General features: G+C 38.4%; 3 protein-coding genes across 5 annotated transcripts in view; 1 reads left to right on the top strand and 2 right to left on the bottom strand.

Annotated features, from left to right (window-relative positions):
- The window catches only part of LOC110157709 (ADP-ribosylation factor 4-like), a 7,391-nt gene extending 6,456 nt beyond the window's left edge, over positions 1-935 (bottom strand). The window contains exons 1-2 of the mRNA XM_020922070.2: positions 730-935; positions 208-288 (exon numbers count right to left, since the gene is read on the bottom strand). Coding sequence (XP_020777729.1) covers positions 208-288; positions 730-796 — 148 coding nt within the window. The 5' untranslated portion in view covers positions 797-935. The remainder of the gene's footprint in view (positions 1-207; positions 289-729) is intronic.
- LOC129410680 (uncharacterized) overlaps positions 1-10,338 on the top strand; it is a 14,186-nt gene extending 3,848 nt beyond the window's left edge. For 2 of the 3 annotated variants that reach the window (XM_055159460.1, XM_055159461.1), the window contains exons 2-6: positions 4,205-4,332; positions 6,887-7,213; positions 8,654-8,934; positions 9,677-9,798; positions 9,948-10,338. In XM_055159460.1, coding sequence (XP_055015435.1) covers positions 4,215-4,332; positions 6,887-7,213; positions 8,654-8,934; positions 9,677-9,798; positions 9,948-10,161 — 1,062 coding nt within the window. In that variant the 5' untranslated portion in view covers positions 4,205-4,214 and the 3' untranslated portion in view covers positions 10,162-10,338. Of the gene's footprint in view, positions 1-4,082; positions 4,333-6,886; positions 7,214-8,653; positions 8,935-9,676; positions 9,799-9,947 lie in introns of those variants that run through there. The other variant, XM_055159459.1, reaches the window with a different exon arrangement.
- Positions 10,339-13,093: 2,755 nt separating this feature from the next.
- Positions 13,094-18,198, bottom strand: LOC110157719 (uncharacterized). The gene is made up of 5 exons (XM_055158978.1): positions 18,006-18,198; positions 15,037-15,243; positions 14,521-14,801; positions 13,912-14,033; positions 13,094-13,770 (listed from the first exon to the last, which is right to left on the bottom strand). The coding sequence occupies exons 1-5, from the start codon at positions 18,097-18,099 to the stop codon at positions 13,563-13,565; spliced, it is 912 nt and encodes a 303-aa protein (XP_055014953.1). The 5' UTR covers positions 18,100-18,198; the 3' UTR covers positions 13,094-13,562.
- Positions 18,199-22,702: the final 4,504 nt, after the last annotated feature.

The following is a 22,702-nucleotide window of genomic DNA, read 5'->3' as shown; positions in this document are numbered from 1 at the left end:
TAGATAGATAGATAGATAGATAGATAGATAGATATATAGATAGATAGATAGATAGATAGATAGATAGATAGATAGATAGATAGATAGATAGATAGATAGATAGATAGATAGATAGATAGATAGATAGATAGATAGATAGATAGATAGATAGATAGATAGATAGATAGATAGATAGATAGATAGATAGAGTCAGTGGATTCTGCTGACCGATTGTGGGGATAGTGGAGACGACTTCATTCAGCTTCAATTTGTACAAAATGGTGGTTTTCCCTGCAGCGTCCAAGCCCACTGCAAAACAAGAATGTTTATTGTGTTATACAGTTCGTGTATGTGTTTGTGTGTGTATTTGTGTGTGTGCAAAAATATTTAGCATGTATACTGAAATCCCATAAAGATTCAAATGTAGTGATTTTGTGAATTTGGTGATTTTGAAGATTTGTGCTGCTGAAAATAACTGAATCGTTTTTCCAACTGTTTTATGTGTATATTTTTATTTGCTCAAACAATGAATCAAAATAAACCTTCAGCCTTTTAAGCTCAATAAAAATACTTAGTAGCCTACTTTACTATTTACTATTTTTACTTCGTTACGTTCCAGTATTGCTTGAAAAGTACAATTTCTTTAAAAAGTAACTCAAGTAAATGTAAATGAGCACTACCTACCTTATATTAAATTTGTCAGTATAACAAAACTTAACAACTGCTATAAAATCAGATACTGATACTGACCCATGAGGATGCGGACTGGCGTTTTGGAGATGAACTTGTTAAAAATCTGAGAGAGGATTGTGCCCATAGCGGTTCACTTCAGAAGTCTTCAAAATATTAAAGAAAAATAAATAACAAATCTCCGGCAAGTGGTTAAAATCCGCTCTGTGGTGCGCTGTCCTCGTGTTGGTCGGTGCGTTTGGAGTCCACCTGTCTCCTCTCGTCTTTTATGGCCCCGGAGCGGAGCGCGTGCCAGCTGGTTTTGGGCACGCTGTCCGGAGTCTGTCATTTCACTCCACGTGGAACAAAACGTAAACACACCCGCAAGCGGAAATCACGCGATGGATCTTCACAATAAAAGCGCTGTTTGAACCAAGTAAAAGAATGGATATTATAATTTGTATATAGGAGACAGTTACATTTGTGTTCTTTAAGCTCAGTTGAAGTGCCTTGTTAAAGGGTGCAACGGCATTCTGAGGTTAGTGGAGGTTAAACCAACAACCTTTTAGGCCAACTCTCAGTCTAGTCCTTTCTTTTATTAGATGTGGTTCCATGTTATGTTATTTCAACTACAAAATCTAAATAAATGTGGACGCTCACTACAGAGGGAAAGCCATGGATCTATTAAAGTAACCCCCTAGCCCAGGGGTGTCAGACATATGGCCTGGGGGCCGGATCCGGCCCTCCCAGACCTTTAATGTGGCCCTCGGCTGGTTTTCTACAAAAATATTTTAATTATATTTTCTATTAAATATTGGTAATTTTCTGTGTGGCTGAGCACAGCAGTGTCTCCAGCGTCTCTGTACGTGGCCCCTCCCACCAGAGCAGCACAAATGAAGACTTGTCTCTTTCCAAACGCTCTTAAAGGACGATCCTTTTGACTGTTGACCGTGACACCCTCATCAACAAAATGTCCAAAATGAGAAAAGCGGACGCCGAGTGCAGGATTTTCTAAAAAAAAAAAAAAAAAAAAAAAATGGACGTATTCCTTTTTGCATACAAGTTAATGTTAAAACATTGTGTTGAAATTGCATTTTTCTTAAAGTTTCAGGTTGTTCATAATATTATAATATTTTGTAAAAGAAAGAGTTCATCAATTAAAAAAGATTTCTGTAATAGATTTGTGTTTCTCTGCACAAATATTTGAACTTATTGTTATTTTTGGGGTTTATATGCCATGAGTTTTGTGATCCGGCTCATTTGGGATCAAAGTAGGTTGGATACGGCCCCCGGACCAAAATGAGTTTGACACCCCTGAAATAGCCCCTAGAGGCTAATCTAGAGCTCAGCCCACTGACTTGAGTGGGCGGCCATGTTTAGGCCCCAAGACCAGGGCTTAGAGAAATCCTTTAAGATTGATAAGGCATTTTTTCCCAAAGACTGGGTCGTGACCCTCAGGTGGATCGCAAGATATTTTATATTATTTTTTTGCATGTAGGTCTGTGATATACAGTTCTGACACATGAGATTTTCTGTGCTCACAAAAAGAAGACAAAGCACAGAAATAGAATGAATACTGGAACACAGACAGGCCCACCTATCTCATAAGAAATGTTGAAATGTTAAGACATGTTTTGTATCATTTCTAATCTTTTTGTAATTATTTTATTGACTATTTTGTTCCAGTATTGCTGGTTCAGTTGAATGTTGAAAAATAAAAGAAATGGATTACATCTAATGTCCAAATAGGTAACTTATGGATCTCTTTTATTGCTGGCTCAGTTACTGTTTGTCATTGTTTAAAACTTGAGTAATACTAATTGTTCAGAGAGATAATAAAATATCCTCATTAATGTTCAATAATGATCAAATCCACCTTTCCAATGTCTATTGACTTGGATCGCGAAGGTCTGAGACTTTAAAATATGGGTCCCCAGAAAAAAGGGGGAAAAAGCGAACCACTGAGTTAAGGTTTGTAATCTTCTGGAGGTGCAGGATTCCATGGAAATAAAAAGTTAAAACCATTGTCCATTTCCCATGGAGATACATACTCTATGTGTTATTCTTTTGTGTTTTGTGTATCTTTGGTCTAAAAGTTACATACTGTGGATTTTGCCCCACAATGGAAATTTTGTGGTTTTGCAAAACTAATGTTTGGGAAGTTCCTTGTTGTTTGTCTCCACGCAGGAGCCTTTTGCTCAGTACATCTGCAACAGGAAATCACTTCAAAATAAAAGCCTAGCGAAAAACGAAAATTAATGACTACCAGGAAGGTTAAACTCAGAGACTGTATAAGGGCCGTGTTCTGTGGAACAGTCTACCACCCACAGTTAGAGACTCCCCCAGCTTCACTACTTATAAAGGCCATTTAAAGACATGGCTCAGGTTAACACAGGTGTGTGATCTTTTACTATAGTTTACAATGTGCAATGGGCAATGTGCAATATACTATTTATTAATTAAGTATTTTAATACTTTACTTATGGGCAATATGCAATATACTAAAGAATTTTACCTTTGAGGGCACATGCAATACATTGTAAAATAGCACTTTATAAACCGGGTTATTTAGCAATCTCACCTTGCACTTTTTCTTTTTTTAGGGTTGTGCAAAGTATTATAATAATTTTAGCAATGGGCTGTGTGCAATACTTATACACTGGCACCTTAACTAAACAGGGCAGCATGCAATTTTGATCAAATAATCCCACATCCTTTAGTTGACCTGTGTCTGTGATCTTGTGACTGACCAGCTCTTTATGTCTGTCTATTTGTGTTATTGTATTGTCTGTGTGGGCGTATTGTTTTTACTGTGTGTATTTGCTTTATGATTATCAACCTGTCTAGGGACAGCAGATGGGAATTAGCCTTGGGCTACAATCTGATAACATATTTACATATCATGTATATGTAAATATGTGACCCGGCCCCGGATAAGTGGAAGAAAATGGATGGATGGATGTATATGTTCATTAATGTGTTTTGCCCCTATTTCAAATAAATAAATAAATAAAGAAGTATGAATAGTATTGTACAATATTTATATATACAGAATATGGTTAAATTTGAAACTAAGATTTGGTATTGCACACAGGAGAGTGGTGAAGAAAGTAAAGTTGGTACTGTTGTCGGAAAATAAACAAAAACAAAAAAGCCCAAATTTGAAACAGTAGAAGAAAGTAACTACAGTAAATACATATTTTCTGATTTAGCTGAAGCAAATAGGGAAAATTACAGGTCAGAACAATGTTAGCCCACCTGCTATAACATAATGTTGGCCTACGTATTGCATCTTGGAAAATTGGAAGAAATCCTTCAGAAATTCTTCAGAACTGAAAACACTACAGAGAGGGAGCTGAGGCTGAGGCAGAGCTGGTTAGGTTTCATATTTGTAATTCTCTAATAATTTTTACAGTAGGTCACATGACCATGACATGAGGAAGTAGCAGTGACTATAAACAAACAGCCACACGAATAGAGTACAGACCTTTGATCTGCTGTAGAGAAAGTATATACTAATCACAGTAGTAGTGATAATTGTAATACTCTTCCATAGAAGTACAAAGATGAAGATACTGTACTGCATCTGCATTGTGGCCAGTCTGCTGGGAGAAGCATGGACCACTACTAAAAGCACGACTACAACCACGGCTACAACCACTACCACATATCCTTTCACTCCTGGTAAGATTCAAGACATGCAGGCTGGTTTTTATTTTATTTTATATTAAATCATACCAATTATGCCAAAAGACTGGTTCATTTTACAATGCACTTATTTGACAGAAGCCAATGTGAGAATTCATTTGTCTACAAACTAATCACACAGAGAAAGGGCAGAGGCTCCAATCTGTGTAAAATGGTTCAAACTGGGAGTGTGCTTACCCTTGTAAAGTGTGCGTCATTTAGTATCCATCTATAATCTGAAGTAAACACTGCACTACAATAATAATGAATCAAAGCTGTCTTTCATGTCTCCTGCTCTGCTTCTGTGCTCATTCTTGTGTTGGTTCAGTATAAAATTCCATTAAAAGAGAAATATGTGTTCAAAAGCAGACTCACATCACAATAGTTTATCTGCGCTAGTTTTGGTTAAGTTCTGGTGTAGTCCTAATTTAGTCCTGCCATAGAATATAAAGTTTGTGAGTCCAGTTTTAGTTCTGCTTGAAAGAGGATGAACAGGTTTGGGAATATAACTGAAAATCAAGCACTGGGTCTGGGAAAGGGATGTACTGTAACCCAAAATAACGCAGAATAAAATTATGTGAGTCAGTATAGTCACATTTTCTTTGTCTTTTGGTCATTTTTAAGCAGCTTTATAGCTATATTTTGCTTAAACAAATGACAATTTATGCCTCTCTTTATTGTTGGCAGGTATCAGATTTGTCAAAAATAGGGACACCTGGGACATTTCTTGTATAAAACTGGGACATGTCACTGGTTTTGGATAAATCCGCTGGGAAAGGGGACACAGGGCTCAAAACTGGGACTGTCCCGGGTAAATAGGGATGTCTGGTCACCTTAAGCTAAATAAGCACTGCTCTGTCTGAGGCTTTGTTAGACTTTAATTTAAACTCATTTATTTTAACACAGTCTGACCAGAAAGAGCTGATTAGCCAACAGTTTTTCAGTTAGTTCACTCTCACTTTTTTTTAAAATTGAAAATCAAACTCCTAAACAGGACCTTGAATACACCTGAAAGGCTCCTGAAAATGTGTCGTCTAAATCCTTTTTGTATAACCTTTTGAGTTTTATCTTAAAACTTCTAATGTGTTAAATGTGTCTCCATGGTAACTGCTGAACATTCCACCACAGAGATACAGGTAGAGCACCTTCAGCGTGATGTCCCTGCAAAAGTATCAGTTGTTGTTTCTGGTCTGCAGATACAAACAACTGTGACACAAATAACAATTCATACTAATGTGATTTGAGTTTTTCTTATTACACATTTTGTTGGTTACTATAGTTGAAAATGTGTTTTGTTTAGTTTTTTCTTGAATTCTGGCTCATTTACTAAATCAACACCAATATTTCCCATGCCAAAAGGTCAAACAAGATTGTCTAGTTTACATGTAGATTTTAATTTTAAATCAAATGAATAATGAAAAATGAAAAACAAATCCAGAATGACATGTCTCTACAGATCAGTATCAGTCTAGTCTCCACGCCCTTTGCCACGTCTCCCTTATGTAATCATCTGTTTAGATTTGGGCTTCTTTTGTGAATTTCTTATTTCTTATTTATTTATTTGTAAAGGGACAGCACATATTAATGAACAATAAAAATATAAATATGTAAAGATTATAGCCAGCGTGGCTAATTTCCACCTTCAGTTGCTCGGCAGGTTGATGTGAAATCATCTACAGGAAAGAGGAAAGTACAGCAACAATCACACAAAAGTACATAAAACCAGCACACCCAAAGTACATACAAATTAATTTCAAACTGTTAATCTGAAGTCCAGAGTCAAGAGTTTAAGAGTTAAACCAACAACCCTTCAGTATAAAAGAAAATGTAATTTGGTTAAACATGGTGACATATTTGGCCGCCGAATGTCAGTGTTTTAAAGCTTTAGAACAGGCATGTCTAAACTATGGCACTTCCAGGTGAAATGGCCCAAATTACCTTGCATCAAATAAAAATATTTTTTTTACTGAAAATCAAATTAATTAAATCTAAATTAATATTTAGTGTGTGGTTTTAAGGATCTTAGCATGAATAAAGGACTGATGGCTCATTCTAACGTGTTAAACATGCACATATTTCATTTATTCACTGTGCTGAGCTGCAGTCTACGGCCCTCGATCGGCCCTCTGCTTCATCTGTGTTTAGATATGTGGCCATTGATGAAAAAAGTTTGGACACCCCTGCTTTAGAAAATACTGCAGTGTTGAAAGTTCTCGTACATGAGCAGGCACTGAATTCCGTGTTTGACCTACTCGATAAGCAAAAGCGAGCTGTCCAAAAGTACTTTTCCTGAACGCAACAGGGCAGAAGGAGCTCACTGGTCAATTATGACTTACAAATAAAATCAGTTTTTGTTTTGTTTAGTGCTTTGCTCATTGATTATGAAGTACTGAAGAAATGTGTATCATGGATCCAGGGCAGATAAAAAACAATGAAAATTAGTGTACTGGAAAAAGAAAACCCATGCTTTTATGTGTAGTCTCACTTTAGAACAGCTGATGTAATTTTACTAGTACAACAAACCTGCACTTAATCTTTATTGTGTTTGCAGATGGTCCAGGAGAGAATCTGAAAGGGAAGATGGTCACTCTGACTCAGTACTCAGGGATTACTTTTTATCCCCAGTACTACCACTCTGCTCCTAGAACCACTGCTCCTACTACCACAACTACTGCTAAATATACCACTACAGCTAAAGCTACTAATACTAAACCTACTACTACTATACCTACTACTACTACTACTACTAAATCTACTACTACTACTACTACTACTACTAAAGCTACTACTACTACTAAACCTACTACTACTACTAAACCTACTACTACTACTACTACACGTAGAACTACAACGACACGACCCACTCCTGCCAAAGGAGGTAAGTAGTTTGGTACATTTTATACAATACTAAAAGTACAAAATGTATCTGACCAATCCAGTTCTACTTTAGACATGGTGTTTGTTGTGCCTTGGTTTATATTACTTTATTTAGCTCAGGTTAATCAAGAGCTGATGGAGTCCAGGTATGGTCTTGGTTGAGTTCGGGTTTAGTCCTGGTTTAGGGTGTGTTCAGACTTCACGAAGGGCCCATACTTTCTGATCTGTTATAATGTTATTTCTTTATCATAAATATACTTGGAGTCCTGCGTATTAAGGCTGAGTTCTTATCTCAAACTGAAAATACCCTATTCCACCTATACAGGAGATGTAGACAGACTAATCATGTAGGATGACTCAAATGTGTGTGAATGAAGAAAACACAACTCTGTGTATGTTTTTGATGACATGGCTTAAAGCTCATAAGAATCCATTCTGTCTAATATGGGACCTTTAAGCCCAGTTAATTTCTGATGTAGACATGGTTTGGTCCTGTTCTATTCTGACTTTAGTCCTGGTCCAGAGTTTAGTCCCAGTTAAGTTTTGATTGTGGTTTATGTGCACATGTGAATGCACCCTTAGGCTTGGGCCAGATCAGATCTATTCTTGGTAGATACGTTTGGGATGGGTCCAAGTTCATGGCATAAAAGCTCCTACCCATAGACTTCGTCCATTAAGCCTTGCTATTTTTGACAAACAACTAATCTCACATTTATTGAGATTAGTTGATTAGTGATTCATCTCCACACTGATTGAGCAGTGAGGAAGTGACTAAACAAGTGATCCTCAAGCTGTATGAGGAGGGTGTATTTGAACATGCCTCTGTCTACTTTTGGTACTCCAATAATACACACTGTAGACTGTATAAAGAAGTGGACTAAGAGCGCAAGATGTCACCCATAGCGTTCAGCTCCAGTCAAATGAAGCTCACCGTGGCTAGCAATTGTTCGAGGAGCAAATTTGGAGCTGAATTCACTATTAGGCATAGGAAATAAAAACATCAGGGTCATATAGAGCGGGTTAATACAAAATAAGACCAAAATGTCGAGGCTCACAACAGCAGTTACAGAGAGAGGGGTGAAAATGTAAAATCAGCTGAAGACAGAGTCAGTGGAGCTGGAAGCGCCCCCATGCTCACTTCCTGTTTGGAAAGCAATGGCTAGTGGGTTAACTTTGTCCCTTTATATTTACCGTGTATATATACTGAGAAAGTAGTCACAAAAAAGAGAAGCAGGGTATTTCACTTGGTTCAGGTTATTTTATTTTAGAATCTGATGTCAGATTTTCAGATGGAGGACAGGGGCCTATATAACTCAAAGGCAGATTCACTGTTTTTGAAAAAACAACCATTGGATAGGCTTCATAAACTTTCCATTTTAAACTCACAGGTTAAAGTCATGTAAACTGACAATCACTGAGATGTTGGTTGTCTCCCCTGCAGGTGTGACGGTGTGCCTGCGCTTCTTGGCAGACTCCAACTCTTTCAATTTGTTCAAACTGGCTCCTAACTCTCCTCTGACGGTCTCGTGGAATTTTCCATCATGGTACACTCTGTCCGTGAACTACTACTCCTCAGTCACTCTGAGGGCCACGATCTCCCTCTGGTCCTCGGTCCGGACCCAGCCCTGGACCAGTGTTTGTGTGGTCCTGGACTCTTTCAAAAATGTAGTCCAAGTCTTTGAGGGAGGATACATGAGCATCAGGAAGATCCCGCCATCTCGAGTAAGTCTGAAGTCCACTATCTTTGGGTGAATGCACTCTGGACATGGAAACAGAGTTTAAGGGTTGTCTGACAATCCCCGTGGCATTCAGTCGGTGGGACCTGCCCGGAACATCTCCCCCAGGAGGCTCCAGGAGGTGTCCGACACAGATGCCCGAGCATCAGCTGCTCTTACCACATGGAGGAGGAGGATCACTAAGGCAGTGTCCAGCCACTCTGTGGAGGAAACTCACTTTGACCCCTTGTAGGTTTTTATATAAGTGCAGTCAAACCCTGACTGCACCTATAAATTCTGTCCTTCAAAACAGTTAACAGAAGCCGTGACAAAGGACAGCCCTGACGGAGTCCAACATGCACTGGGAACAGGTCTGAGTCCTGCCCCAGTCATACAAGGACTGGACAGCCCTCAGGAAAGGACCCCAGACCCAGTACTCCCAGAGCAACCCCCAGAGCACACCAAGAGAGGCACGATCAAATGCATTCTCCAGATCCACAAAGCACATGTGGACTTGTTGGGCAAACTGAGCCCTCGAGTACCCAAAGGAGAGTACAGAGCTCTAGTTCCTGGAATAGGCCTTACCGGGGGCTAAGGTCACCTAGGATCTGTTTGCCGTGAAGCCCCATCGACATAGATATTTGTACTGCTGGTTTTGCACTGTTGTTGAGATACTAATGTGACTAAATTTAGTATTTGTGTGTGTTTTCTTCTAGACTGTTATTCTACAGTGTTTCTCTGTGTTATAGATGGTGTGGTCGGGGGAGCCTGTGGTGGACGTGTCAGGGTTTGATGGTCAGGTGACAGACCTGGAGGTGTGGGATTATCCTCTGGGATACGCAGAGGTCTTCAGCTACATGCAAAACTACAGGTGAGACAGAGGCCAGAGGAGAAAAACATCTACAACCTAATATCTGTTGTTTCTTGGAACACATGCAAAATTATATTTTAATTAGTGCACTTTTAATGTGTTATTTTATTTTATTATTATTTTTGTATGTTCTCTTATTTGTTTCTTAGGTCTAGTGGGACAGTTTTGACCTGGTCCAAGATCGCATACAGCTACAGAGGGAGCATCCTGTTTGAGGACAACTACTCCGGACAACAGAGGCAACCAATCAACAGGAGTGACAGACAAGAGCAGCCAATCAAAATAGAGAATGAGCGGAGCCAAAGACTTAAATACAGGAAGATGTTTGGTGCAAAGAAACAGAGCAGAAGACAGATGTTCTGAACCATTATAAAATAGAGGTCAAATATATAAGTCTCAAATTTAAAATATTATCTTTTAGTGTTATTGATTTGTGTTAGAAAACATTGATCTCCAGTGTGTAACAAATTTGCATATATTTTAATCATACAATTCATCGTGTTTTTAACTTCTAAATAAAAAAATACAACTGTTCATTTATGACTTTGTTTACTAGTGGTGATGCTTACATGTGAGTGTGAGTGATTGGTGAAGTCTGGAGAGGTTGCTGGTGCATATGTGTATAAATGGTCACAAATTAAATTAGTATTTCAGTTGAACATGTTTACATAAATAACGTTTATGAAGTGTGTGTGTGTGTGTGTGTGCGTGTGTGTGCGTGTGTGTGCGTGTGTGCGTGTGTGTATTAGAAGTGGGTAGAGTAGCTGAAAACTATAAAGTAAAGCCACATCAAATTAATATTACTTAAATAGAAATACATAGTGGTCCAAGAAATTACTCAAGTAAGAGTAAAAAAATATTTGGGAAAAGTACTAGTAACTTAAATTGTCGGGAAATAACATTTGATTTATAGTTTAAAGTACCAGTAAATGCAATTAGAATTAAGGAAAAATCTAACAGAGACAAAAATTAGAAAAACAAAATCATATCTGAAACACAAATGTTTACTTAATTTCAAATTGTCACATGAAACTTTTGTCAGATTTACTCACAGTGGGAAGAGTCACAACCTTTTTGACTCAAATAAGAGTACTGTTACTTCAATAAAACATATGACTCAAGTAGGAGTAAAGGTATACTGCTAAAGAAGTTGTCAGCAAAGTACAATTTCTTAAAAAAGGTACTGACTGCTGCATTGGGGCAGACATGTGCATAGATGTGGGTGGGTACTACATAGTCTGACCTAAAATCTGTACACACACACACACTCAATAGGACTTGCCTCTGGTCTTCCCACTTTCTCCTGTACAGAAATATTTATGTTTTGTCTCTAAGGCTACGTTCAGACTGCAGGGCTTAATGCTCAGTTCAGATTTTTTTGTGAAATCCGATGTTTTTGCGAGGTCGTTCACATTTCCAATTAAATGCGACTTGTATGCGATCCCCTGTGTGAACGTTAAACGGCCCGAAAGTGTCCCGCATGTGCACTGGAGGACATGATGACGTCAACCACAGCGAGCGTGCTCTGTGTTTATGGAAGTTGTCCAAACATGGAAGCGAGCATTGAGCACCTGGAGATTTTAAAACTTCCTCTCGTACCGGTGCCCGAACATGAACAACTTACTTGTTTTAAGGAGGAGATTGAGAAGGAGAAGGATGAGGTTTTTGGCTCTGGCGTTTTGTGGGACAGTCCGTTGAAAGGAACGTGTGTATGTGGAGATGTAGCCAAGAGTGGTGAGTGGTGATGCGCTTCACTTCAGTTCATTAACAATTTTCACCTGCTTCAGCACAGAATAGTGACGTTTGTGGCTTGTTGATAACGCGTAGGTCGAATGAATGCGCTTTGGCTGTTCACACTGAAGGCGCATGTCAAAAGATCGGATATGTATCAGTTTCAGGACCACATATCCAAGTGGCATGGGTCGCATTTGAAAAAATTGAATCTGTGTTGTTCAGACTGTCATTAAAAGATCAGATACAGGTCACATAGGGGCCAAAAAATCGGATTTGGGTCACTTCAGGCTGCAGTCTGAACGCAGCCTACATGTTCTATCATTTGTTACTTAAGGCCACCACACACTACAGGATTTTTTGGTCTTAAACTATTTTTAAATGTGTGACAAAAAGCACACACCACAGGCACGAGGAGAATCTTGTGAGATTTTAAATCTCCAGTCGCTGCGGGATATGTCTGCTGACCACAGGCTATAAAGTTGGGAGCGCGATCATGTCTGCTGTTTCCTGTCTACAGTAAAACCACTCGCTTTGAGACTCTTAGGTGTTCAAAGATCTAAGCACTACACTTTTAGTTTAGATACACGTCAAATCAGTGTTATTATTTGTGAAATGTGGTGCAATACTTCAGATACATGATTTTTAAAGCATAAGATTGGCAATAAAGTCCACAAGAAGTAAAGTCTCGATCGCCTAATCTGCGGCTTCACCTCGATCCGTGCGCCGTGTGGATGTAAACAAACACACTTGAGGAACTACTCTCACCTTTTTACTTTGAGAGAACACCTCAAACTGGATTAACAGCGCTGTTTTGTGGACTGGGGTCATTATTTGCGTAGGTCAATTTCTATGGATAATGTGGATGATATGCTGCACTTTAAATTTACCACTTTAAACGAGGTGAGTAATAAAGTCATCATTATTTTCTCTATATCCCAGTTTGTATCTTGTGTCTGTCACTCTGCCCCTGACGCTCTGTTTTTTTTGGCTGTTACAGTAGCGTGGCTGATGTTTGGTGGTTATAATATGACAGTGCAGCTCAGAGTCACACTAAGACACACAGTCAACCAAAGGGCCTATGTGACCTGGGAGCTGTACAGTACCCAGGTCTGCAATAGAGGGACAGAGGAGCTCCTTCTCCAACAGGCTCTTACAGCTCCACTCTGACAGTGAGAGATACAGGACTACATCCATATTCCATACAACTGTACAACATAACAGATAACCCTATGTCCTGTCAATCTCTTTATGACCACTTGTATGTAGCTGAGACATATATATGCATTACTAAATTTCTACATTTTTTATTTTATTTTCCCTTGTGGATCAATAAAGTTTGTATAAATCTAAATCTAATGTGGAAATTAAATAAAATTGAATCAAATCTCCTTCGCGCTTTCTTCCCCTACCTTTGGCCAGTCAGTACTGCACCACTGAAGCAAACACAGAGTAAGAGCTTGGATTAAAATTTAAAGCTCTACAAACAAAACATCCCTGTGGAGCTCTGGAAGAGGCATTCAACTGCATGAGGCAAGAAACAGCCAAGGAAATATTACACGTGTTTGGATGTGTTCAACAGTTTTTATTAGCAAAAGCATAACATTCTAATGCTAAAACAGTCCTACTAATTTACTACGCACACCTGAACATCTCATAGCCCCTTGTTTGCTCTACTGCTTAATTGTTTTTAGAAATGCCATCGCTGGATTAGAGGCCAGACGAGGGAGCCTGCACGGTCCTGGAGAAGGCGTCAGACAGTAGGGGGCGTAGTGGGGTAGGCGACTAACAGATATGCCATTCTCTATCACTATCATTCACTTAAATGCATCTGCATGGCTCATCTGGGATAGAACCATCAACCTGCTGGAGAGGTGAATAAGGTACTCTACATGAGCCACTTTCACCTCGCCCGGTGTACAAACAAGAACAAAAAATGCACTGATTGGAGATCAATGTAACCGAATACAAATGAAAAACACTACAAGGTTACATTTGAAATTTGACATTTGATATTGATATTTCACAATGGTTTAGACCATTTGGTTCCTCTGTTTCTTCCCTTTCCACATCTTCCTGTATTTAAGTCTTAGGCTCCGCCCACGCCCTCTTCGGATTGGCTGCTCTTGTCTCTCGCTGTGGTTGAGTGGTTTCATCTGTCGCAGGGCGTAGGACTCTTCAATGAGGATGCGCCCTCTGTTGCTGTATGCGATGTTGGACCAGGTCAAAACTGTCCCAGACCTAAAAAAACACATCAAAGAACATTAAAAAAACAAAAACACATTTTAAGTGCATTAATCAAAATATTATAATTTAGCATGTGTTTCAAACAACAACAGATCTTATGTTATAGATGTTTTTTTCCTCTGGCCTCTGTCTCACCCGTAGTTCTGCATGTAGCTGAAGACCTCTGCGTACCCCAGAGGATAATCCCACACCTCCAAGTCTGTCACCTGACCATCAAGCCCTGACACGTCCACCACAGGCTCCCCTGACCACACTAGCTGTAACACAGAGAAACACTGTAGAATAACACATCTGTAACACAGAAATGTTCTAGTTTTGTATTTTTATTTTTTTCATCTTGTTTGAGTGTGTAAACTGTGACAGTCCATCCACACTTTCTGACTTTTCTATGACACAACATTAACATTAATACATAAAGATTTGTATATTGTTAAACAACCATTAAACTCCATGTGAAGAGTGCATTTAAGTGACAGTATGGAACTTCCTGGAGGTAGAAGTCACCTGTATGTTTCCAAGGAAATATAAAGTTAAAGTCACATATGGGAACATTCACTATGAAAATAGATACATTTTACATCATAATGTGGAATATTATAGCCAAAAAAAAAACAACATTCCTATGGAAACAAACAGGAGGAGGCCCCCCTCCAGGTCAAATAAGAGTCTGTTTTGTGTTTTAATGCTATAAAAACACCCATAATGAAAAATGATGCTTTTACTTGATGTCTATTTTTTGCTTACCCGAGATGGCGGGATCTTCCTGATGCTCATAGATCCTCCCTGGAACACTTGGACTATATTTTTGAAAGAGTCCAGGACCACACACACACTGGTCCAGGGCTGGGTCCGGACGGAGGACCAGAGGGAGATCATGACCCTCAGAGTGACTGAGGAGTAGTAGTTCCAGGACAGAGTGTACGTTGATGGGTTTCTCCACGAGACCGTCAGAGGAGAGCGAGGAGACAGTTTGAACAGGTCTAAACCGTTTAAGTCTGTCAGGAAGCGCAGGCACACCGTCACACCTGCAGGGGGAGCACAACTACTCTGGAGCATTTCATGCAAAAGAATCACATCTACACAGAATAAGTGATTGACCCCTCAGCAGAAAAGTTACACAGTGCACTTTTAAGTAAACTTGATATCAGTGAAAAAAATACAGTACAAAATACAAATTAAGGAACTGAATTAAAAAAAAAACCTTCAGTAAAAAAAACACAAAAAACCTTTTAAGTCATAACGTTTGAATAAAGTACTGACCTCGTGTGGGAGGAGGAGGAGTGGTTGTATAGTAGCGGGTTGTCCATTCAGATGACCATTCAGTTGTCCGTTCAGTTGTCCATTCAGGGCTGGTAGTTGATGCAGCGCCCTCCCCTGGTGCAGATTGGTAGTACGGCCGGCGGAAAGTCACACCTGAGTACTGAGACAACGTGACCATTTTCCCTTTAAGATTCACTCCTGGACCAACTGCAAAACAAGATGTAATACAATAAAGATGTAATATTAGAAAAAGTTATTTAACATTAAGTGTGGAGATTCTGTATTTTCGTTTCTTTTAATCAGACACTTGTAAATGAGACGTATTTACCTCTACATGTTTCGGCTGCCATTGTTAGAACTGTCACTGGTGTAGGTGGTGATGTTTCTTATACTAGTAGATGGTAAGTTGTCTGATTAAAAGAAAATATGAAGCTAACTCTCATAATTGAAGACAAAACAGATGCTTCGCTTGTAGTTTCCCAGGTAAGTTACTATGAATATGCAGAGAAGGCTTATGACTGAATAAAACTAGAAAATTGCAGGGACTTTCTCTCTCAGGATTTCATCTGGGGGACTGAAGATTCTGTTGCAACCATGTTTTCCTATTCACCTGAGCTGCCACATCTGAACAAACTTTTTAATCAGATAAAGTTTAATTAGGAAGGTTCTGGGATCGGGTCGTTAATCGAGTCTTGGCAAAAACTGTAAATTTAGACAAAAGATTTGACCTGTAACTTTGCCTGGTAGCATCATCTGTGTGTCTCCATGGTTGTAGACAAGTTTAATGTCATACTGTGGAACTTTCAAAGCCAAGCAATAGCTCCATGGAGACAGTGAGGTTGAGGACCCTCCACCAAAAAAGTTGGCACAATTAAAATATATGTCAAAATCATGTTGTGAAACTGCATTTTCACGAAGCGGATGAGTGAAACATGAAGTGGTCCATCTGGAGATTGCAGTTCCCAAAAATCAAACAAAAACTTCCCCAAAAATCTGTTTCCCTTCAATGCTCTCAGTGAACTAAACTTGACCTGATCAGGACGGGGGCTCTTCTGTGAGCTAACTCAAGTTCAAGTCTTATTTTGTCATCATTTTGGTTTGAGACTCTTAACACTGGTTTTCAATGTAAATGGGCCACATGTGGATGATCCTGGTTTCAATACTATGCAAAATTGACTCATGAGTTTTAGTCATGTTAGAATATTATGACCCCCTCAAACAGACCTGGAGTTGTGTTTTGTTTCATTCTCAAGTGTTTAAATAATCCTTTTTTAGTCTGTTACATCTCTAAAGCTCAAAATGTTGTGTTCTACTTTGTGATGTCATGAAGCTGTACTTTTTTCCTTTAGTTCGGCAGAGACTGACAGTTCTAGGGCTGAGATTATCCAAATTATTCCAGTGAAGGTGTATGGAGTTCAAAAATACATTTGAAGACTTCCTGTATTACCTCATGACATCACAAGGTGGAGTGTTTTCTGTTTGAGAGAAGCCTTTAAATATGCAGGGTTTGTGTGTTGTGTGAATGAAACAAAACACAACTCCAGGTCTGTTTATGATGAGGAAATGTTATAACAGAAATCAGAAAATAGTGTAACGTGGCCCTTAAAGTAAACAAGACAAAGTTATTCATATAAGCCCAGAGTGGTTTGCCCTGTGGGTTTCAGCCTCTTGTTATAAGCAACAGGTCTAGTATGTAACTTTTCCTTGTCTCCATGGAAATGTTTTTGCTTTACCTGGAGTTTTCCATAGCATCTTTCATGGAGCATTCGTGTTTCTATTGTGAGCGTCCCTGGGCGGAGTCACCCACTTGTCTCCATGGAGATACTTAGTCACTTTTATATATCATGGGACATTGTAGACAAGACAATAACATATTGAATGGAATAGGCATGTGGCGGAAGCTCAGCCAGAAAAGTTACATTATGCATCTTTAATCTAAGTTGTCCTGACAAAGATCTTGGTTTAGAACTGGTCCTGTCCTACCAGGACGCATCCAGTCTGCACCAGGTCTAAACCATGAAAATGTATTTTGTAACCAGTGTTGGGGAGTAACAGATTACGTGTACTGACGTTACGTAATCAAGGTACAAATTATGAGTAACTGTTTTCAGTTATAGTTACTGTTTCAATGACTGGTAATTGGATTACAGTTACTTTGCTGAAATAAATGGATTACAGGGCGGTATGTTCCTGTTTTCACATTTTGGGCTAAACCAGGTCTAAAAGCAGGACTAAAACCAGGACTAAACCAGGACTAAATAGAACTAAAACCAGGACTAAACCAGGTCTAAACAATATGTCACCTAACAGTAGGTGAACATACTTTAAGGCAGCAGTGATTTCATATAAAAATAATATCTCTATCAATAATATTTTTAATCTGGTTAAATAAAGACTGGGCTTTTGATTGTCTTTTAGCAGACAAAACATCTCATGTTAAGATCCTCATCTTTGCTTCTCTACAGCAAACAACTGCCTCTTCATGGAGACTTGGGCTCAACAGCCAATTTGAAGAGAACTAACAAGAATTTGCAGGATGTGGTTGGTACATTCATGTAGTTTTAAAAACCAAGACAATATCAAGTAATCCAAAGTATTCAGATTACGTTACTCACTATAAGTAATTTAATGGATTACGTTACAAACTACATTTTGGGGTATGTAATCTGTAATCTGTAGGGGAATACATTTTAAAAGTCACCTTCCCAACTCTGTTGGTAACATATTCTGAGTACTTAAAATACTTTCACATCGAGTTACATTTAAATGATAATATAAAAACAAACATAGGATTAAAACAATTTTATGTTTGTAGCACTGCTTGTTTAATTTTTTCACTAATTACAGAAAAAAAACAGACGCAAATTGAAGCAAATTGCGTGATCAAGTACCAAATAAATACCACTAAATGAAAAAGTAACTGTGCCGGAATAGTTAGTCAAAAGAATAGGTATTTTCTTTGGTCTTGCCTGTGGTGTAAGGGTAACGGGTGGTCCAGTACCAATCCTCCTCACAAAGCACCAGAGGAGCGCTCACGATGAACACGCAGAACAGCAACCTCATGTTTGGACTATTACGACTTCTACTAGTACTGCAACTACTACTACTCCAGAGTTCACAGACAGTACTCAAGTGAAGCACAGTTGCACAGGCAGAAGCTTTATAAAGACTCAGCAGCGGTTTTATCGCTGGCTGGTCACGTGACAGGAGTTTACTTTCACTTTCCATTTTCTGTTCATTTATACAGAAGCGAAATCTACCGCTTCTGCTTCAGACTAAACACCTGCCCATATTAGCCTAATATTTTGGAGCTATTTAAGTATTCTGTCCTTCTCATACCTCATAAAGAACATATCAGTTTTGAACAGTAAGTCAATGGACCCACTTCTATTATTACACAGATTCAAATCAGTATTGTACTATAATAACTATAATTTCCATGTGTTTATTCTAAAAAATAAATAAAAACACATGCGTTTTAAGAATTAAATTGTAAAACTCAGTATGGAACAGTATGTAAAATTTAGTTTTTCATAAACTTGATCTGTGTGTCCCCAGACACATAAACACACAGATCAAATATTGCTTTTCCTGACAATATTTCTAATGCTGATTTATATTTGGATATGTAAACATGGGACATGATGTCCCATTTATTTATGTTATAATTTGGTGTCTTGATTCTCAAGATGTTTATTCAATCACAAAGTAGAATATGTCTCACATGAGTTTCTTATTTGGGTTGCCAGTTTCAAAGCTAAAATCAAGTTGATCTGAGCCTAAAATGCCTCTCTCTGATTTAAATCCACACTACCTAAACCCCAGCACCTGCAGCCATGCACTTATGGGTCAGTGCTAGTGCAGCCTCTGAGTGTTGGTTCTGAGCTTTTCACAAGAGCTCCATATCGGTCCATATACTGAGAAAAATCTATCTGCAGATTTTTACCACACAGTACTTCTGTCACTTGTATAAAAATCCCCTGGTGTTATTTTAAGGCACAGAAAAGATACTGTCATAAACCTTTTTAATTCAGACCTGCAGTGGTCATGTGACTCTTTACACAAACATGTTTCATTCTCACATCTGGCACCTGGGTTCTTTATTATTCCATTGTGTTCTTAAATATGTAGAGAAGTATTTAATAGGTTCATAGGATATCAGAACATTTCATAAGAATCTGATGAATATCTTTTCTTCTCATGTATTTCTGAATTTTTTCTGAGGATGTTTCTATATCTGGGACAATATAATAATTTGGCCATAATATCATTACATTTCAAGGAAATCAAATTTGGACACAGTATTATGAAATTCTATACACAAGTGTAAATTTGGATGAGATGGATTTCTCTGTTTTATATTTTTTATTTTTTGTTTTATAAAGACTGCTCGTCAACAAAAACGTATGTATACATTTATAGGCCTGTATGATTTGTTTGTTAAAAAAAAAAAAAGAGCCAGTCCTTAACAAATAACAATTAAGTTCAAAATTTTGTATATTTCATTCAAAAACAGTGAATGTCCAGTAGAGTTATATTGATACTTTACAGCTGATGTCATCAACATACCCGGGGCTGTGATGCTAACTGGAGGCTCTGCTCTGTCTGAAGCTCTGTTACTCAAGTTATATTTAATCTGATCTTTATTTTAACTCAATCTGACCAGAAAGAGTTTACTTGCCAATAGTTGGAACTACAACAGGTGAACTGATTTGTCTGTCACATACAAGTACAGTCAAAAGTTAGTCAATTCGCTGCTCTCAGCTTTTTGTTGAGAATCAAATTCCTAAACAGAACCATGAACACTCGTATTGATCACAGGCCTGAAAATGTCTATGTTGTATTTTTTCTTGAGTTTTCAGACTAGATCATAAAACATTCTGACAGGGTTTCCTAATGTGTGCATTGTGTCTCTATGGTAGCTTCTGAACATTTTATCATAGGTATGCATGCAGAACACCCCCACCCCAGCATGATGCAAATATTGACGGATTGTTTATCAGTTGGTGACACAATGCACACATTCGCAATATCTACCAAAAAGTGTTTAGATAGTCTGAAAACTCAAGAAAAAAAACAAAACATGGATTTAAACGAAACATTTTTAGGCCTGTGATCAAAACGAGCAAAACTGTTGGCTAATGTTACAGAGCTTGCGGCTGTTATTATGTTATTTGTGAGACACTTGTTTACCAGCACAAATCAGCTCATGTGTTGTCACTGTAAGTCAATTCTTTCTGGTCAGATTTTGTTAAATAAAGCTCAGATTAAAGTCTAACAAAGCCTCAGACAGAGCAGTGCCTCAAGTTAGCATCACACCCCCAGGGAATGTTAACGACATCAGCGGCAAAGATTTCTTGGGGATTATCAGAATAGATCTCTGCTACAAATCTATACATTTATATAATTATATATTTATAGGCTGCCCATCGGCCATCTCCACAGGTTAACCACCAGTTCTGCTTTCTCATTTCTCATATTGCTTATTCAACTTACTTTAAAGGTACATTACGTAACTTTTCTGGTGGAGCCTTCGTCGCCTGCTTGTTTCTGTGGATTTCTGTGTCATTGCTTTGCCTGGAATGTTCCACAGTATGACATTAAACAGCTCTACCTTATATTTATTCAGTTACAGGTGGTTTTATTGCTCAGAAAAAAAAACAAAAATAAAAAAAACTGGCATTCTGAGCGAGGTTACCTCTCTCCACAGATCTGACCTGTAACTTAAGGTTTAATATCATACAGTGAAACATTCCAGACAAAGCAATAACATCACCATGGAGACAAGCATTTGCTGGGTTACACGATGCACCTTTAATCCAAACAATGTCTCTTTCAAAATAAAACATAGTGAATTTTTCTGAAAACCTCCTGTCCTACTGAATCCCTGTACTCCGGTGCTTTAGTCTAACAATATTGCTGATTTTAAAGGTGATTTGTGGAGAAAAAAAAAAAATTATACACAGAATATTCAAAGTTTTACAATTTGTCCTGAGCAGCGCGTCAGTTAAAACCCATATTTGGAAACAGCAGGTCATGTGATTCAGACGCTGAACACTGATTGGCTACTGGACTTCAGGATGAAAAATACTGCGAAAATTGGATAACTCTAAACTTAAAAGCACTCCATGTCCACTCTAGAGAGGCACTGCTCCAATTAATAAATGACAAATATGTTATAATTTGAAAAAAAAAAAAAGTTAAATCTGTCAAAACTTTTATTCATTTATTTTATTTTTGTCACCATCTTCTGCGTAAACTATTAACGAAGATATAGACCCTTTAAAATCCTGCATCATCAGAATGTTCAAAATTCTGAAATGGAGGTGACTGGAGGCAAAGCGAAGCAGCTATAACATTTTCAATAATAAACTGGTCTAAATGCAAACAGTTTTACGACATTATAACACAAAATAAACAGCAATTTTGAATTTCCACGGTACAAATATTAGAGTTAATTTGCTGGTCTGTTAAGAAGGATGGCGTCTGAACCTCAAAATTGTATTTCAGCTTCAATATAATTTATGGTGAAATGTGTACCGTATTTTAAAGGCTATTAGGCGCTCTGGATTATAAGACGCACTGTCATGGAATGGTCTATTTTCGAACTTTTTCCACAAATAAACAGCATTGGACTTTAAACGAAACACAACAGTTGGATGGATCAGTGGGACTTTGTCTCTGGGCTTTGTTCAGTTGTGGCGTGTAGGGAGGGTGCTGTCTGGGACCGCTGGATTGTCGGCGTGTTCGCAATGACTCAGTTGTTCAGTTGTGGCTCAGAAAGGCACATTGCACTCGCTTTTTCGGTTCATTCCTTCGTTCCGTTCCTCGTCGGTGTGGAGTGATGAGTGTGGCTGCAGGTGTGTTTCGCTGTGCGGTTGCTGTCTGCTCCGTGCGTGTTTGCGTGCGCTGTGGGCGGTGCGGCTTTGTAGTTTACTGAAGTCGTGCTGGAACGTGGAGTTGTGTATAGGGCGCTCTGGATTGTGGGGCGCGCGGTCGTTTTTTGATGCGGTTAGAGGCTTAAGAGCGCGTCTAATAGCCCGGAAAATACGGTAATATATTTGTAGATGAAGGGGCAAACAGTAGTGGGTTTATCTAGAATTTATCCAGTAAAATATGAAGATTCTGGAGTTTTCCTTTGTCAGAAATGCAAAGTTTTTATCATAATGTCTCATCAGTAAAACACAATTGTAAATGTTTTTAAACTGGGCTCAAACCACTTGAACATGTATCTGAGTGGTTTTCATTTGCCGATCTTCCTTTGTATTTCTATATTTTGAGATATCCTGTGATTAATATCAGTTTTCCCATTGAAATCACATCATGTTCCACTTCACTTTTGCCTCCAGTTGGCTCCATTCTGGAATTTACAATGCTTTTAAAGCGGTCTATAGTTTAGTGGTTTAGTTTTGAGAATTTTCATTTTATATTTTTCGTATATATCTGAGCAAAATTTGTCAGCACAGACATATTGTATAAGGAGCTTTAGAGGTCAAAACTCCAAAAAGCACTTATAAACTCACTGTGGTGAATAAATGAACAAAAAATGATGCTCTGAATGCAGAAGGTAAGTGAGGAATAACTCTGGAGCACTGCAAACTATTTAAAAATGAACTGTGTAGCACCAATGTTCAAATTATCTCATCTTAACTAGAGATGAAATGAT

Source organism: Boleophthalmus pectinirostris, unplaced genomic scaffold (genome assembly GCF_026225935.1).
Source record: "Boleophthalmus pectinirostris isolate CB_2022bp ecotype Guang Dong unplaced genomic scaffold, ASM2622593v1 HiC_scaffold_23, whole genome shotgun sequence".
Lineage (NCBI taxonomy): Eukaryota > Metazoa > Chordata > Actinopteri > Gobiiformes > Gobiidae > Boleophthalmus > Boleophthalmus pectinirostris.
Note: the sequence above shows the minus strand (reverse complement) of the source record. Positions and strands in the feature narration are given on the sequence as shown.